This window comes from Cryptomeria japonica, chromosome 2 (genome assembly GCF_030272615.1).
Source record: "Cryptomeria japonica chromosome 2, Sugi_1.0, whole genome shotgun sequence".
NCBI lineage: Eukaryota > Viridiplantae > Streptophyta > Pinopsida > Cupressales > Cupressaceae > Cryptomeria > Cryptomeria japonica.
Window position 1 is genome coordinate 59,247,777 of NC_081406.1, and position 18,860 is coordinate 59,266,636.

The 18,860-nt window shown below is 35.9% G+C and overlaps 1 protein-coding gene across 1 annotated transcript in view; it reads right to left on the bottom strand.

The window, feature by feature from the left end:
- The window catches only part of LOC131060513 (E3 ubiquitin-protein ligase IPI1), a 137,386-nt gene that overhangs the window by 96,344 nt on the left and 22,182 nt on the right, over window positions 1-18,860 (bottom strand). Inside the window, exon 2 of the mRNA XM_057993755.2 lies at window positions 3,920-4,089. Coding sequence (XP_057849738.1) covers window positions 3,920-4,089 — 170 coding nt within the window. The remainder of the gene's footprint in view (window positions 1-3,919; window positions 4,090-18,860) is intronic.

Sequence of the window (18,860 nt, forward strand, 5' to 3'; positions counted from 1 at the left end):
TAATTAATTCATTTACTTTTTCTTCTTATCCACATGACAACACATCTCTCTAAATTACCTACTCTTCAATCTTAACCCTTCATTTTGAATCAACCTCTTAACCCTATTCATTCTTATCCTACAATTAATTAGAAAAATATTTTTATTTATTTAAATAATTCACTAAGCCTCTTTTTTCTAATTAATTAAATATTTATTATTTATTTAATAGTTTCATTCATCTCCCTTAAATTAAATAACTATTTTATTTATTTAATTTATCTAACCTTTCCTCTATTAGTTAAATAGATACTTTTATTTATTTAATCAATTCATTTACTTTTTCTTCTTATCCACATGACAACACATCTCTCTAAATTACCTACTCTTTAATCTTAACCCTTCATTTTGAATCAACCTCTTAACCCTATTCATTCTTATCCTTTACCTTTCCACCTCTTAATCTCTTCCCTTCATCTTTATCTACCCTTCAATCCTATTGAGTCTCTATAATCTATGTGATCCTGGTCATTCATCATTTAACAGTGTTCCACGAGGACGCATCCCCCCACCCCTTCCTGTCTCCGAGACGGGGGGACGGGGACGCGATGTCCCCCGCCATCCCGCCACCGCCACCGAAGCGCCGCAATCATACCTACATTCTACCAAATCATTCAAGCATACCTCATCAAAACCACATTTGAGAGCAACACAAATCTAAGAGCAACCATTATCAAACACAAGATCATGAGGATAGGAGAACAATGGAAACAAGCATCTCTTGCATGTGAAGGTATAACTTTGATTATTTTATGTGTTTGCATGAACTTGTAGTTTCTCTATTGAGTTTTGTTGAATTTGTTTGTAGATATAGGGTTAGTAGTTGACCTCAGTTAGGGCTTACAAATAGGTTTCAAAATTCAACATAAACACATACATACATACATATGTGTGTGTATATATAATGTGTGTGTGTTTCTATGTGTGGATATATATGTGTGTGTTTGTATCACCTCCATTCAAACACTTTGTGGAATAAAAAGTGAGATCTACTACAAAATATTTTAGTTAGTACAAAGTTTTGTGCGTGCGCATGCACACACACACACACACACACACACATCCAAAATCTTGATTAATTAAAAATTGAGCCATAGCTATTGGATCTACTATTGGCATAGTGGTTCACATTAAAAGGTCCTTATCCAACCACATTTTTACCTCTATTTTGTGTACTTCCATTCTTTACAACATGTAGCAATTCTTAATATTAACTTGACTTTACATTGAAGGGTTTGTCAAGTCCTCCATAAATTGTAGATGACATCATCAGCCAGCTTAACCATCTAGCATCGTTGCTTATGTGGCTTGAAGACATCCCTTGGCCAACATGGGATTTTCTCCCACCAATTATGCATTGATACTAACCAAAATGTCTTGCAGTTATAGGATCTATCATCTTTGCCCCCTCCAAAAGAATGACATTATGGGGCACTTTATTTTGGGTGACCTATATACTTGAGCTCTAAAGGTGATACAATTGTCCACACAATGGCTTGAATCAGATACTTAGTCAATTGGCCAATAGTGGGTGTGCTCCCACCAAGAATGGATCGAGATTGACCACCATATCATGTAGAATGAAAGGATCTATCATCATTGCATCCTCCAAGAGTTTGACATTGTGGAGCACTTTATTTTTGGGTGACCTATATAACAAGTTATATATAATTGTGTACAAAAAGACATTGTTTAGATAACTAGCCAGCTTGGCTGATAGGAGTGTTCTCCCACCAATTGTGCATTGAGATTGACCACCATATCTTGTAGAGGGATTTGATCTATAATCTTTACTCCCTCTAGAAGCATGATAGCATGCAGCACTTTAATTTTCGGTGACCTAAGTACTATGAGATCCAAGGAAAATATTACTGCCTACATAGAGACTTAAATTGGATACTTAGCCATCTCCTTTCAATACCCTGATCAAAGGTGCCTAAATGAAACCCTATTAAATGAAACCCTATAGTTCTCATACTAATTACTTGATTCAATGAGCATTCTATGGAATCATTGGTGCAAAGCGCCCTTTGATAAATCAGTTCATAGCCAAGGGAAATAGGTTACTAAGAGAGCATTCCTCGTTGCATATCACCAGAGTGTGCCAGCCCTGTTAGTCTCATTCCAGCAGAGTGGATACACATAGTTTTGCCGTTTGAGCCTTCCCTTGTCCTCTTCCAATGTCACAGAGATAAAAACATGACTATTTTTTTCTCAACCACTAGAGCTTCAGCAACTTTGTATGCTAGAAAAAGCTTTGAGGCATTAACTCCCCTTTCTTCTATGATTGCCCAACCTGGCCTCTCAACCCTGAAAATTCCCCTGAAAGGCATTCTCCCTATCCTGATTACACACTTTTTGCAATAATAAACAGTCAAGTTGTTAATTCTAAGCCTTATTGGAGATAATTGACAATATTAATCTCCTTTGACATGCTGCTGCTTGGTCATCCTCCACTCTGTGTTTCTTTAAGGGATCCTTCTCTCAGATTGCTATTTATCCTGTGCTATTTTATGATTTGAGTTTTTAACCCCTTTGCTTTATTCACCTTTATTTTGTACTTTAAGATTGCATACATTTCATAGCCTAGGACCTTTTTAGACCGGCGCTTTTTAAAACCATTGACATCCACCTAGAAGGCCAGCGAAGTGCTCTGAAACACTGTTGTAATCTAACAGAAGCCTGCTATTAGCTTATAAAAAATTGCACCCAAAATCTAAAGTTTGAATTCTGGCTAAAGAATCTGAATTTGCATGCTAAAATCTAATAATACTAACAGGGAATCTACCACTACACTTGCTGCTATAGATGCTGGAATCTGAACATAACATGGGGAATGAGATTTGAAATGACATAAAGAAATTTGTTTTTCTTTCTTTCATTAAAAAGAATATGGAAATTAATAGGCAGCTTAGCTCCCTGAACTGCAAGATGGATGACACAAAAATTAAAATTTTAGAACTTCACATAAGATTAAAAGACAATCTCATATCAGCAACAACTTGGGCCTATTACAACAACAATATGCCAGTATAGGTTTTGCACCTGACCTAGCCAGTCTCCTCATAAGCCATTCCAGACTTCCAAGATATCTCCTTCCTATAGGCCATTGCAGTTTCCACATGTAGAATAGTGCTTGTAACTCCCATTTAACAACAAGTCCCTTTGTAACTCCCTACAACACGTATTATGCTTTACAAATAACTCCTTATCGTTTTAACTCCTCATGGCATTGGAGATGCTCTGTAACTCTCTCATCACTCTTTGTAACTCCTACGACAGGATTCCTTTTAACTCCACGATGACTTGTACATAATTTCCAGTACACTTACTCTGCTTTCATACAAAATACAACTTACAATCATACCAATGTCCATGCATCATAGAGGTTCTCTTGAAAATAGAGAAGCAAAAACGCTGGCATGTTTGTGTAAGATATTTAGAAAATAAATAACTTATACAACAAATATTTTTAAAAGACATAAAATAAGGAAACAAAATTTTCATTTATGGGTGTTTCTGTGTGTATAAATGTATCTAAGCAGAAAAAACATAAGTAGAGTTATTGTTTAAAAACAAAACATGTTTCCATCAACAATCTAGAAATTATTTTTCTGGTCTGCACCTGTAATGCACGGAGATGTTTTTCTGCCTACACTGTCACTTAAGAGAGATGTGTTTATGTCAACTTATGAAATTGTGAATTCAAGTGCTTGCATGCTGCAGCCTACAAGTGATTTCTAATTGTGTAAACCTGCAGATGCGCTGGTTGAGAGAGGAAAAATATTGCTCTCACTATTTCCAGCTGTTTAACAATAAAATTTAATATGGAACAATTTATTATTTTTAACTCCATAAAAAAAAAAAACATTTGAAATACCATTTCACTGTACTGCACGTCATACAGGTAATCATTATTTGTTAGATCTTCAACTATGAACTCTTCATGTGGACGACATCCATTAGCATAGAGCCATTGACCATGCTCTACATGCCTGCAGTTTGGGCATTGCATTGCTCCTTTGGCATTAAATGCTGATCCAATGCAATCTGCACCAATGAAATATTCCAATGTTGAGTCAATCTGCAAGCAAATAAAATATAAGGTGCCCTCTAAAAACACCTGATAATATCTAATAACATTAATTGCTGATCATATTTTATTGTAGAGAAAGGTTTCAAAAAACAATGATTACGAACACAAAATGTAATTCAATACACAAACATTATTGTGCTTTGTCCTTGCTTACAATTAGCTAAATGCAAAGCACTATCATTATTATAACTCTCCTGTTTAAAACTGGTGTAATATGTAATGCCAAACTAGCTGAGGTCTACCCAAATTATCAGAAACCTTTTTGAAGAAGATATAGTGTTACTCTCAATCACAAAATTCTCATGGAGACTGCCTCTCTGTAATGAACCCTCTATTTGGCCATTAAAAAAACGAAAATATAACATCCTGGACTCCAGATAATACTGATATTTTTTCTCATATAAAATATAAACTGAGACATCTAGCATTTCAGTTCAATGTGTACATTAAGTGCATTATGAAAATATGATAAAGTGTCACATATACTCAAAGGGAGCCACAGATATACAAGAAATACCAATAATATAAAAGAGTATGTTGTATAAATGATATCTATATCAAAGAAATATTATCACAAAAACAAACTAAACAACTTCCCATAATCATGTTCCAGCAAGATAAAATATTAAAAAGTAGCATAACGATGTCCTCCCTTGACATATAAACAAAATATTGTTGTCCTTAAATAGACATGTATAATAGCACATGTCCTTACTCAACAAATCCAATCAATAACACAAAACATGCCTAAAACATGACTATAAGACTTAAGTGTACTCAGACTAGCTAGGTGAGACTAGCTCAGTGAGTTAGCACCACCCTAATTCTTAGTGGGTTAGAACAACAAATGCCCACTTAGAATCTATCAATTATAATCCTTGACTTGACTTGTGGGTCAGGTTTCATAATGCTCAACTTCATCTTCAACCCCCATAGCCAACTAAAATCTTCACTCCGCCAACCCCAACACCCCCCCTAGCCTCTTGTTGACCCTCTTTGTCACTCATGCTACAAGATTAAGAACTTATAGTGACACTGCAAGAAATGAAATTTATGCTTTCTATTTTCAACCATACATATGCCATTATGCAACAGCTCAAGACACAAGGATTTTTCTTTATGCTTTTCTTACTAAGTTGCAATAAGCACAAAGTCAATATACAAACAATGAAATCCTAATTTGACTAGAATTAAATTATAATTAGCTATTTATGCAAGTTTACAAATAAACACTGTAAATTAATGTAATAAATAATTTTAAAAACCTTAAATCTTATCGTTATAAATGTAAAGTTAAAAACTCCCAAATGTTGTTTTTAAAGTCGTCTACCAAAGCATTCAACAAGCATTCAAGCAAAAATTATTAATGGAGAGCGGGAGAGCCAGAGCGGGAGCCGAAGGGGTTTCGTGCGAAGGAGTTGCAGAAGATGGGGAAGATGGTGCTGCAGATGAGGATGATTTCCTCCCTCTCCTCCTTTCACCTTCCATGTCGCGACTGTCTGATGGGGCTCTTCGTGGCTCTTCTTTGCTGGATTGGTGGGTGGAGGAGTTTCGTGCAGAGGAAGGAGTGGAGGCTGCGGCAGCGATGGAAGTGTTTTGGCATGGGTTTTTTGTGGTCTTTGTTTTTGGTCTTCAGGGGTGTGCGGTGGTTCCTGTCAATGGCCTTTTTTCTACTCTTTCTTTGGTGGGTGGTGTTCTCCTACCAGTGTCTGGGACGGTGTTTGGGAAGATCTGGGACCCTGGCGGATCTCTTATAGAGAGGCTCTTTGTGTTCTCTCCTTTCCTCTGTGCTGAGGATTTTTTGCTGTTCTGGCCTTTGGTGCTCTGGTTCTTCGAAGGAGCTTCTTTTTTTGGTTCTTTTTTGTTGGGCTACTCTCCTATTGAGGTGGAGAGTTGTCTTTGGTGTGAACCTTTGAGAGGGGTTTCTTGGCTCTTGTTCTTTTCCCCTCCTTGTCTGTTAGAGGTGACCATATTTCCTATGGAGGTGGATATTTGGTGGAGGGGAAAGGGTTGGTTTCTGCTTGCTATTGGAGAGTGCTGGTTGTTGTCTTTCTGCTTCATTCTTCGTCCTGTAGAGGTGGAGATCTTTCCTATTGAGGTGGAGAGATGGAATGTTGGGGATTTTCGACTTTTGGTGCTCCTCTTGTTGTTGGCTATGGATGCATGTTTCTTCTCTCAAAGGTGTCTCCTTGGGTGGGTCTGGAAGTTCTTTTTCCCAGACTCCCATCTTGTCTCCTAGACTAGTTCCTTTTTGTTGTTTCTTGGTTTGGCCTCCTTCCTTCTGGTTTTTGGGGTCTTTATTCCCCCTTTTTCTAGTGGTGGGTTCCTGGTTTATCCCACAGGCAAGCTGGTTGCTTTTAGTTTTAAAGGGCCCAGTCAGTCTTTCTGTTGTCTTTGGTTTGGGGAAAATCTTGTGTATGGTGTTCTGAGCTCATTATTTAAGGTTGAGGGTGCCTAGCAAAACCCCTGGTTGGCTATGGATGGGGATTTTCGACTTTTGGTGCTCCTCTTGTTGTTGGCTATGGATGCATGTTTCTTCTCTCAAAGGTGTCTCCTTGGGTGGGTCTGGAAGTTCTTTTTCCCAGACTCCCATCTTGTCTCCTAGACTGGTTCCTTTTTGTTGTTTCTTGGTTTGGCCTCCTTCCTTCTGGTTTTTGGGGTCTTTATTCCCCCTTTTTCTAGTGGTGGGTTCCTGGTTTATCCCACAGGCAAGCTGGTTGCTTTTAGTTTTAAAGGGCCCAGTCAGTCTTTCTGTTGTCTTTGGTTTGGGGAAAATCTTGTGTATGGTGTTCTGAGCTCATTATTTAAGGTTGAGGGTGCCTAGCAAAACCCCTGGTTGCTGGTTTTGGGTTCCATTTTAAAACCCAGTTTGAAGGTTGAGAGAGCTTTGAAAACCCCTACTGGCCAGATTCAAATTGTATGAATTTTTGCTGTAATCTGGTGTTGTTATTGAAGGTTAGGGGTACCTTTCAAAACCCTAAAAGTTGGCTGAGGGTGCTTGTTATACCCTCGATTATTACTCTTCCATGCTATAGTTTGGAGCTGTAGCTTTGTTGGGTGTGGCATGACTATGCTGGTTGTTGCTGGTTTTAGTCATCTTTGCTGGATTTTGGCTGCAGTTTTTCATTGTTTATTTCTTTTAGCAGCCTGCTTTGTTGGGTTCTAGATCTTGGTAAAATCTATTGGGTTTCGGGTCCCTCCAAAACCTGTTGTATGGGGTTTCGGGTCCCCTCAAAACCTGCTTTTCCCCTAATCAAAAACAAGCATTCAAGCCTTCAAGGTAAGCTTTGGCCCTTCATACTTTGGGATTTGCATATTTTATTTAAAATGTCAATTTCTAAATTTGAAATCAATGATTATGACTTTTTTTGTTTTCAATTTAGATATACAAAATATAATTGGCCAATTATATTTTGAGATTCATCGATGACTCTTCTAGGTATACTTGGGTGTACTATCTAAGATAGAAGTTTGAGGTCTTCAAGCACTTTTACTCCAAATCTTTTGTTGAGATGTTAATAGTTAGGGAGAGCCTTCAAGGTTTTGCAGTTGAACATTGGTAATATGCCAACCATCGTTTTGAGCAGTTTTGTACTTTAGTGGGGATTGATTTGTAGCTCATAGTTCTATACGGTCCTTAATACAATGGTGATTCAAAATGAAAGAATAGGTCTTTGAAGGAAATGAAAAACTACATGGGGCACTCTAGATCTCTTTCACCTCAGTTTTGGGCAAAGGCCATAAATTGTGCTTGTTATGTCTAAAATTGCTTTCCTCATTGAGCCTTGAAGGGAGTCACTCCTTTTGAACCTTGAAAGAGACAAATAGTTAAGCACTTCAGAGTTTTTGATTCTCTTGCATGGGTCCACACTCCTGCAAAAAAAGTAAGACTATGGATTCATAGAGCAAGCCTTTCATATTTGTAGGGTATCTAGATAGTTTGAAGGGTTGTTAGTTGCTCCATCTTACCACAAATGAGCTGTTCATTAGGAGTAGTGTTCACTTGGGCTGGATGTCATATCTTTTGACGATTTAAACCCACAAAACTTTGATAACTTCACAAACACGCATCAAATAAAATATGCCATTGTAGCACAGCACTGTAGCAATATGAATCATTGTAGCAACTGATCTGATCAATGCAGCAACTATACGGATCACTGTCACAGGAATACAGTTAACTATAGCAACTTCCCAAACTAAAAAATCTTCAATAATACTCGTGAAATTGAAACTCTTCAAACGTTTCATCATACCATCAATCCCTGTATGAAATTGTTCAAATAAATAGGTGGGTTTTCATCCTCAAATCCAAAAGGAAACTTAAAGGGTTTTCCTCCTCCAAATTTTGATGTCTAAAGGGTCTAAGATCTTAGGCAGAAAGATGAACATTGGAGTTTAACCTAGAAAACGAGGGTTTGTTCACAAAACAATGGATGATCCTTCTCTCTACCTAGAGCATCCTTTTTAACCTTTTGAGGGGAATTTAATATTATTCTTCTTTTACTTTTTCCTCCAAAACATAATTTAAGAAATATCTAGAAAGGCCTTCTAAATAAACGTTACTTTTGGCCCCTGCTTATTCTAATGGCAGTTTATAAAACAACTTTTTTAATATTATAACATAAGTTGCATTTTTTTTTAAGAATAACATAAAGTTACTTTTCAGACAACTTATGCTAAATTATTGAATTATTTCCTTGGCTCAAAAAAGGAACATGATAAAGACGGAAAAGTCATCTAGAGATGACATAGTGAACTACGTTCCTAAAACACTCTTGGCAGCATGGAAGGTAGAACAAAAATTAAATAGTTAGAACCACACATAGGGAGAATATTAAGGACCTATGCTCCTTAGGATGCGTCCCATTTAATATACGACCCCGTCCCCCATAGAAGACATTTTGGGGATGTAGGGTCAAGTAGGAAACATACACACTCCATCCCTTACTTTGAAAGTAATTTGGAAATGTCCTCAATATGAGCAACTTTTTCATAGGACAACCAAGGGATGTTTAAACATCCACCATTATCCTAGAGGCAAGTACGCATCCCCTTATGTACCCAAGCACATTTTTAGTTACTTTTTTTTAGTCTGCAACCTTTCAATGCTTATTAGGTTTATGATATGCCCATCTGACATTAACAAAAAATATATAAATATGGTGTTCACAATAAAGGTCTGTGATTTTGAAGATCATCACTTGGGCTACGTGGCAGAGGTCTTTGCCCCTCAACCCCATCGTATATTATGACAAGGAACACAAAGAAGCACTACCCCCGAACGCTCACGAGGAATACTGCCCCTCAAACCCCTTGGAGGCATTGCCCTCAAACTAAACCAAACTATAAATATGATTAAGTAATAGACCAATGATTAATCATGATCACAAGTTCTACAATATACATATTCCCTATTCCAGATCTCTGGGTCTTCACATTCAAAGTCATAGTCAAGGATTATCTTGTTCAATACATTGGACAACCTATTCAATATACAAGGATTATCACAAACAAGATTGGCATGCTATAATCATTATACTATTGAATACGAGTTAAGTGATAGTTGGTAGGAAATGCCACTTTCATAATGAAAAATGTATCACACATGCATTGTATAGACAACTAAAAGAACAATCCCATCTATTAGTGTTCCAACGAAGATTAAACAACATAACCAGTTATCTTTTTACTAAAACAGTCCCCTTTGTTGATGAGTTTGACAATAGGACACGCAATCTTGAAAGCTTCAAGAAGACTTCAATAATAAATTCCTCACATAAATATACACACCAATCAGGCATGTGTTTGTTAACTCATGCTCATATATATAAAGAACGTCATAATTCCTATTCAATTTCCCATGCTCATAAAGGGTCTATAATTTTTATGATGAATGCCTAATCAATGTTTTCATATGAATATTTTAAAATCTCCACATATTTTAAGTTTCACTATTGTTTTAAATTTGTCCCCTAAAAATGGCCTTAAAAAAAGAATCCCAAAAACATACCTCATCCCCTATTAGTCCCCATCTTGGAAACTTAGCAAAGCATACTTAGAAGGATCGATTGCTCATCTTTCTTTTCAATTCCACACCATTTTAGATGCAATCTTCATGATTTCAAATTAATGAAGAAGTCTTGAAAAGTGTCAATATTGCCTAGGTCAAAACTCATGAGCTCATTTTCCAACCGATGGCCTCTCATAGAATTTGGAACTCCAATGTGAGTCCAATTTGGACAAAATCTTATTGGTTGTATTCAAAGATTCAATATAAAAGAGAAGATCAAGGGATATAGACAACATAAAATACCATAAGCTTGATCACAGAGGGTTATCTGATATGAAACTATAATATAATAAATACAAATGATCAAAGATCCATATGGTATTTCAAAATTAGAACCCAATGAAAGAAATGCAAATGCTCAAAAAGGAAAAATAGCATAAAGAGAGCTCAAAGCACATAAATCTACATGAATGAAAATACTAGCTAGGAGAGCAAGTATGTATAGACCAAGTGAAAGGGAGAACGTGGCTAATATGACCGATAAGAAGAATTCACCAAAGATATCCAAAAATAGGAAAGTATAACTCCCATAGAAGATACAGACAACTCACTCCTCTCACACTAATACCTGACTTATTGACCTAAGAAAGCTTTAAAGAAGTGTAGACAATTGTTAAAGAACCTATTCAAAGAAAACATAAATCCACACTACCGAAACATGCTTAATAATATTTACCAAACTTCATGTTGCTAAGTTTAACTTCTCAAAAAAATCAGATATAACAAAGAATCATCTTCTATTTCAAATAGCACTAGTTCCTCACAATCTTCTACAAATATTGTACGCATCAACTTCCACTGCTCTGACACACACCAATTCTGAAAGAGAATATATTCCCTCGCATGTCTTCATTTTTCCTCCACCCTGAACTTACTCCAGGGTTGCCTCTTCTTCGGCACATGCAACCTCTCAGCATTGTAGGGCATGTCCTATAACATTAGAAATTTTATGAGCCTTAGGCTAACTGTAGAATTCTGAAATTCATCATTAAAGGGTACCTTGATCACATTTCTTGGACAATCACAACTTTTCAGTAAGACATTAAGAACATCTCAAAGCTACTATTCATGATGCATCCTAGTCGCAACACTTCCAATTATAATCTGCTAATAAGATATCCCTTTTGTCATATGCCATTAGCATTTAACTTCCAATAGATTCTTTAGCAACTTATATTCTGACAAACCTCAGCTCCTAAAGCTCTAATGTTCAGTGAAAGAACTTCCAATTGCATTTAATTTTTTAAGGCACAGATTATCTTGCCAAATTTTAACAATGATTTTACCAAGTTTTAATATTCGTCTATCTACCTTTTCAAACAGGACTTTCTAAAGCATTCCAAGTGACCAACTATCCTGCCAATTTTAAAATGATTTCAAAGCTTTTTTATTTTTCTCCCTCTAACAATATAGGTTTTTCCTATGGCCTCACTTGTACCACATGCAGTTCTTCAACAACTGCTCCCCGCTAGCTCATCCTCGTGTATGAAACATGTTGACAAGTAATGCTATTGGAGGGCCAAGATGCAGGAAATTTGACATAAATAGCAATTTTAATGCCTTTGACACACTTTTTCTCGTAATTCATTCTCGTATATAGGCTTTAATGCTAATGATTATGACCATTCTTGTCAAAATACTTCAGATACTTGTTGCCTTCCCTTTATACCTTCAAGATACTGGACAGTTTCTAACATTTTATCAGATCCAAAAGAGCTCTAGCTGAGGACTTTTATCCTTGTTATCGTTTAAGTTTGATAATTGATATGCTTGATCACTGGTGTTAGCCTAGCTTTTCTTTTTGAGGAAGAATATTTGTAGGGATTTTGTAATGTCCACTTTTGGGGATATACCTCATTTTTGCCCAAAATAACAATTCCAACAATACAATTTATTTACAAATAGTATTCTATAAATAAATTACATAATTGCAGTTTAACTTAGAGAAAATTGCAATTAATTAGCACCAAGCATTATGATCATAAATAATCCCTATTTAAAACAAAATATTCTAGATTCATATGAGTCCATTTCCATCAACCAACCATATTAGGAATGTGATGGGAAAGCATGATAGGGTGCCAGGAGACTGTCCTCCGGCATGGAATGATCCTCCGAGTCATTTGGCCCCTTGGACCACAAGCATGGCAGGACCTCCAGTCCATCCATCTTGGGGGTTGGCGTACTTGATGAAGGAAACGATACTGCTGCATCCCCCTACCAAACGTTTCACATTGATCACAAATATGATTGATTGATGAAAATCAGATAAATAATTAATAATCTTATATTTCTTGATGGATTGGCAATTCAATTAAATAAAAAAATTATAGCTTCCTAACAGAATTATAAACAAATAAATAGTAGATACAATAATGTGGCATACCAATCGCTTTCCTAAATAATATAGATTGTTATTCTTTCTTGAATTATACTCAGAATCATATTTCCCTATTTGATGCCTTCTTCAAATGATGCTTCCTTCCCTTTATACCCGTCATGGTGGAAGGGTCATACCTTTTGGTCGTGAAAAGATACACCTGTATGCATTTAAAAGATGCATTTGTTTGCAAATGCTATCCTTTCCATCCAATCACTGCTGTTCAAGGGTTGCTATTTAGTAATAATTAACAACTATTTAGAGATGAATGAAAATTAATAGCATTTACTGTCAACAAATCGCCGACCATGAGGATTTATGATTCTTTTTCTTTGTAGGGCTCTCCTTAATAATAATAATAATAATAGGTATAAGGTGGCGATCCATTTAAAATATTCTTTATGTGTTATTCTTTTATGATGGGGGGCTATGTCAAAAGATTATTCGAATTTTGGCAAACATTAAACTTTTGAATAAAATTTATTAAAATTTGCTTGAGATTTATACAAAAAAATGGGATGTGTTTTTTATTAAAATATATTTTTCCGAAATCACTTTTTTAGAGTATTTGAAAAGCATTTTAAGCTTTACAAGCTATTTTTCTTCTAAAACACAGCACTACCAAGCTACATTTGTTGCTCAACTCCCATTTCTGCCATGCAACTCCTTTTTTTGTAGTTGCCCTACGAGTGCAATTTCTTCCAACTCCCTGTAAGTTGAGACTCCATCTGCAACTGAGCCGCAAGCTTGTGGGTGACTTCTAGAAATGAAAACAGGTGGCAAATTCTATTCAAGGCTTTTTGTTTTCATTATTTTCTTTTTACATTACTTTTCATCTATAAAATTTTATCAAAACCTTTAATGATGTATTTTATATTTTTAATAATATATGTTTATAACATTATAAATGTCAAATATTATTTTATTTTAATTAAATTGCTATTAAAAATATTAACATTTATTATAATTAAATTAAATATTGTTTTATTTTATTTTTATAATTTTTCTTTTTTTGTTATTAACATTTGATAAATTAAACTGTTATTTTAAAATGTTTAATTTAGATTTTAAACTATTTATATATAAAAATTAACATATTTGAGGTATTTAAATTAACTTTAACAAATATTCAAAACTTGAATAGATTTAAATTATATTTAATGAGCATATATGTGGTAGTTGACAGATTGACCAAATACGCTCATTTCTTCCCTTTATCAGCAGATTATACAGCGTCACAAGTTGCTGATGTATTTTTCAGAGGGATATTTCGGCGACATGGTCTTCCTAAGACCATTGTCAGTGACAGAGACAGCAGTTTTATGAGTTCTTTTTGGCAGGAGTTGTTTAGACTCGCAAGCACAGAGTTGACTCCCAGCACTAGCTACCATCCCCAAACAGATGGGCAGACCAAGATTGTGAATAAGTGGATAGAGGGATACTTGCGCAACTGTGTCAGGGCAGCAGCGTGCTTGGGTGTATTGGTTATATTTGGGAGAATTTCGCTACAATACCACACATCATATGTCCATTGGTATGTCTCCCTTTCGTGCTTTATATGGATATGATGCTATGTCCTTTGTGGATTTGGCATTAGAGGATAGTAGAGCACCATTGAAACAGGATTGGCTTCAGGAAAACCAAGACATCCTTAAATCACTTGAGGATAATATTCAGTATGCACAGAACCAACAAAAGGTATATGCTAACAAGCACACGATTGAGAGAACCTTCGAGATTCGTGATATGGTTTTCCTTCGCCTTCAGCCCTACAGGCAGAGCACGCAGAAGAAGAGTGGAGCTGAGAAACTCAAGCCTCGTTTTTATGGACCCTACAGAGTATTGAGGAGGATTGGCGAGGTAGCTTATGAGCTTGAGTTACCTTCTAACAGCAGGATTCATAATGTGTTCCATGTGTCATGCTTAAAGAAAGCCTTGGGTCAGCAGGTGGCATCTTCTGCAGATTTGCCTCCATTGAATGAGGAAGGCAAGTTGATTTTGATTCTGGCAAAGATTCTTGATGTGAAGGAGAGGAGGTTGAGGAGCAGAACAATCAGGGAATATTTAGTTCGTTGGAAGGATGTGCCTATTGAGGATGCTACCTGGGAAGCAGAAATAATTTTACAGCATCCGGCTTTGCAGTTGCTTGTGGGCAAGCAACCGGGAAGGGAGGGCTGTAATGTCCCCAAAAATAATTAAATAAATAAATATATAGTTTATTTATTTATTTATCCCAATTTTCACTATTAATAAATAAGGGATAAAAACAAATAAAATTAAGGAATAAAATATTGATTAAATTGATAAATAATTTGAATAAATTATTTATTATTTATTGATATGGGGGGCGATCAACTCTATTTTCCATCCTTGGCAGAGTCATAGATAAATAATTCCTTATGTGAAATGAAGCCTTTTTTTCAACTTGGTGGGGCCGTACTAAGACGTGAACTTTAATATTTCTTTGGCAACTATAGAGGCATAAAAAATAATTGGTCCCAAATATTTCCTAGACTTTAGCAGCAAGGGAAAAATAATTGTTTGGGCCAATAAGAAATTTATTCCAATGGAGACTTCAACATGAGCAAAATATTTCATTTCCAACTATAGGAAAACTAGGAAATATTTTATAATCGACCAATGAGAGGGCGAATCTGGGATTCACGGCAATGGAGAGTTGCAATTGACGCTCAGTCGTGGACTTGGAGCGGCTCTTTAATCAGAAGTTTTGGGTGATAGTTTTGGATCTGAGCAGGTATTTTGGCTTGTAAAAACTGGCACAGCATGGCTGAGTTACAGGGACGGAAATCCCTCAATCCTGAGTTTGGACGGCAATCCAACTTAGGAACTGGGCAACGAGAACTGCTCAATATCTGGAGATAAAATATGTAAAATCGATTCAAATTTGGAATCAAGAAAAAATTCAATATATTTCCTTGTCGCCAAATCTGCCTGGGAGTTTCTCTTGGCTGAAACCGTCGCTAGGTGACAGAAAGGAGTTTTGCGGCTTAGATAGCAATTAACAGAATCGAAACTGGAAGAAGGGATACGGCGGCTCAGAGAAGGAAGGAGCTTTGGCTTATTGGTGGCATCTGATCGGGCATAGAAGTACAATTTGGTTATAAACTGAGTCACTGACAACCTCCCCCACTTGTGTCGCACAGAATCCTTGGTCATTGGTTGGGCTGAGAAAAATCAGGCAATCAATATCTCTTTGGCTGGATAGATGAGAAAATCATACAAATCAAATTCTATGGAATGCTAAGAGAAAATTCCTTCTGCGCAGGACACCTGGTATGCCAATTTGGCTCTAGGAATTAAATTTGTTTATTCATTGACTTTGATATTAGCTGCAATAAAAAATCAGAGTTCTGCAATTTATTTCAGATAATTGTTATTTATTATTTATATCCAAATTTCAATTCTCATCATTCTTTCAAACAAGAAAAAATCCTCAAAAAAAAATTGAAAAGCTTCAGAAAAACCAAAATTACCTCACTGGTTAAAGATTAGAAAATCAGATTGAAACCATCAGCTCAGTCAAATTCCTAGTTGGCATCTTTCAGTTTTGTAAGGTTTGAAGAAGCACATGAGTTGTCCTCTCGTTTTGTTCCATGAAGACTCGGGTTGTCCTCTCATTGTGTTCCATGAAGGCTCTCATCCCCTTATTGTTCACCCATTTTATTGTTTTAAGTAGGATTATTATTTGTTGCAAGTTTCCTTCTTTCTCTTTCTAATGCCCTTTCAGCTATTTAGCTTAATTGCATCAACTACTCTTCTCGATCGTCAAGTTGGCAAGATCAAGGCTCTAATACCAATTGTAATGTCCCCTTTTGGGGATATACCTTATTTTTGCCAATAATAACTATTCCAACAACACAATCTATTTACAAATAGTATTCTATAAATAAATTACATAATTGCAATTAAACTTGGAGAAAATTGTAATTAATTAACACCAAGCATTATGACCATAAAAAATCCTTATTGAAAACAAAATATCCTAGATTCATATGGATCCATTTCATAGTTTATTTCCATCAGCCAGCCATATTAGGAATGTGACGGGAAATCGTGATAGCGCACCAAGAGACTGTCCTCCTCAACCAAGCCCAAGGACACACAATAAACCTTTGAGTCATTCAACCCCTTGGCCCACAAGAATGGCAGGACCTCCAGTCCATCCATCTTGGGGTTGGCTTACTTGATGAGGGAACTGGTATTGCTGCATCTCTCTACCAAATGTTTCACATTGATCCTAGATATGATTGCTTGATGGAAATCACATAAATAATTACTAATCTTATATTTCTTGATGGATTGGCAATTTAATTAAACTAAATAAATTATAGCTTCCTAAATCATGTGGCATAAGTTCATAACAATCACTTTCCTAAATAATATAGATTGCTGTTCTTTCTTGAATTATACCCAGAATCAGAACTCCTAATCGATGCCCTCTTCAAATGATGCTTCCTTCCCTTTATACCCTTCATGGTGGAAATGATCATACCTTTTGCAAATGCTACACTTCCCATCCAGTCGTTGCTGTTCAAGGGTTGCTTTTAGTAATAACTAATCATTGCTTAGATGAATAAAAATTAAAATTATTTACACCCAACAAATCACCTACCAGGAGGATTTACGATTCTTTTTCTAAGTAGGGCTCTCCTTAATAATAATAAATTAATAATAATAGGTATAAGGCGGCAATCCATTACAAATATTATTTATGCATTATTCTTTTACAATGGGGGGCATGACAGATTTTCATTGTAGTTATGGTACAGCTAAGGGTTTTCAGTTTTCAGGCTGCTTTAGGTAAATGACTCTTTGAACATACACATGCACTTGTCCCATTTTCTATTTTGAAGACATACATAGAAATATCTTCCTCTACGCCCTTTTCCTAGCCTTCACTTCATGATGGCATGCCTATTATATGTATAATTCTGAATAATAAGATCCCATGTACTCCTTTACTGTACTTAACATAGATCCTGAAATAGTTTAGTAGTTACTTATAATCCATTACAAATATAAGTTAGAGAAATTTACAATAACCACACTCCATAGCTTATTTCCAGCATGCAATTCATCACAAAATTCAAACCACATACCTGACCTGAGGAAGCACCATTTTTTACTATGTCCTTTCTCAAAGCAAACCAGAATACAAAATAGCAACACATACTTTATCGTTATTAATGTGACAAGCAACAGTCTTGCAAAATGAAATTCAGAATTGATTGCATCTTAAAGCTAAAAACTCTAACTTCTATTGTGGCAAGAAGTCAAGTGTAATTCCTAGCACATGTAGATATCCTAACAATGGTTTTCTGTCTGAAAATTCAAGTTAATAATTAGTTAGTTCCTCATCTTTCCTGTTGGAATTTTTGTCATTGATGTCAAGGTTTATTTGAGGTTTAATTGAGCCGGTTGTCTTTTTGGTTGAGGTGTCTACTTGCCTGCTTGAGCTCCTTACTTGCCTACTTCCTCCAGCTGCTTGCTTGGCTGCTTGAGGTGCTTGGCTGTCAGCTTGAGCTGTGTGTGTGTTTGCTTCACCTGCTTGAGTGTCTGCTTACTTGTCAGCATGTCAGCTGCTACATCAGATTCTTGCCATGTCAGCATTGAATTTTCAAAAGAATCGATTCATTTGGATAAGAAGGCCAAGTTTGTTATGCTTTCATCTTAAATGTATAGACAGCTACACAAATTTATGGGAGGCAACTATTTATTACATGCACTCAGCGCATATTTTATATCGTGGCTATTTTTAATATATGCTTTCAATGTATATTCTTTATCTTCAGAATTGAAACGTGGTGGCCTAATTAATTTGTTTCGGAATATGGAGCGTTTTGTTTGTAACGCCTCTTTAGTGAAGGGCGACTTTCTTTCATATATGGTGCAATGTTCTTTTTGGAGAATATTCATTTCTGTTGTGCGTTAAGCCTTTCTAAAAACTGGGAATTAAAGATTTTTTTTCTGTTTTGTGATCGTGGACTGTCAAATTATACTCAGTGTGCTCTTGAATATTTAGAAAAAAAGAAAACCTTTTTGAAGCATGGTGACATCGTGTTTTATGGAAGAACATTGTGGGTCAGGTTATAACACACGAAACTTAATAACAAAAACGTTTTGAATTAATGATGTTCGAAAGGAAAAAGTTAACGGAGGCTAAGTTTAATTTTCGGCGAGGTCCAGCACGATCTAAGGTGTAGAGTCGTTTCTTTTTTAAAATGTTTATGGGATGATGACACGAGAAGTAG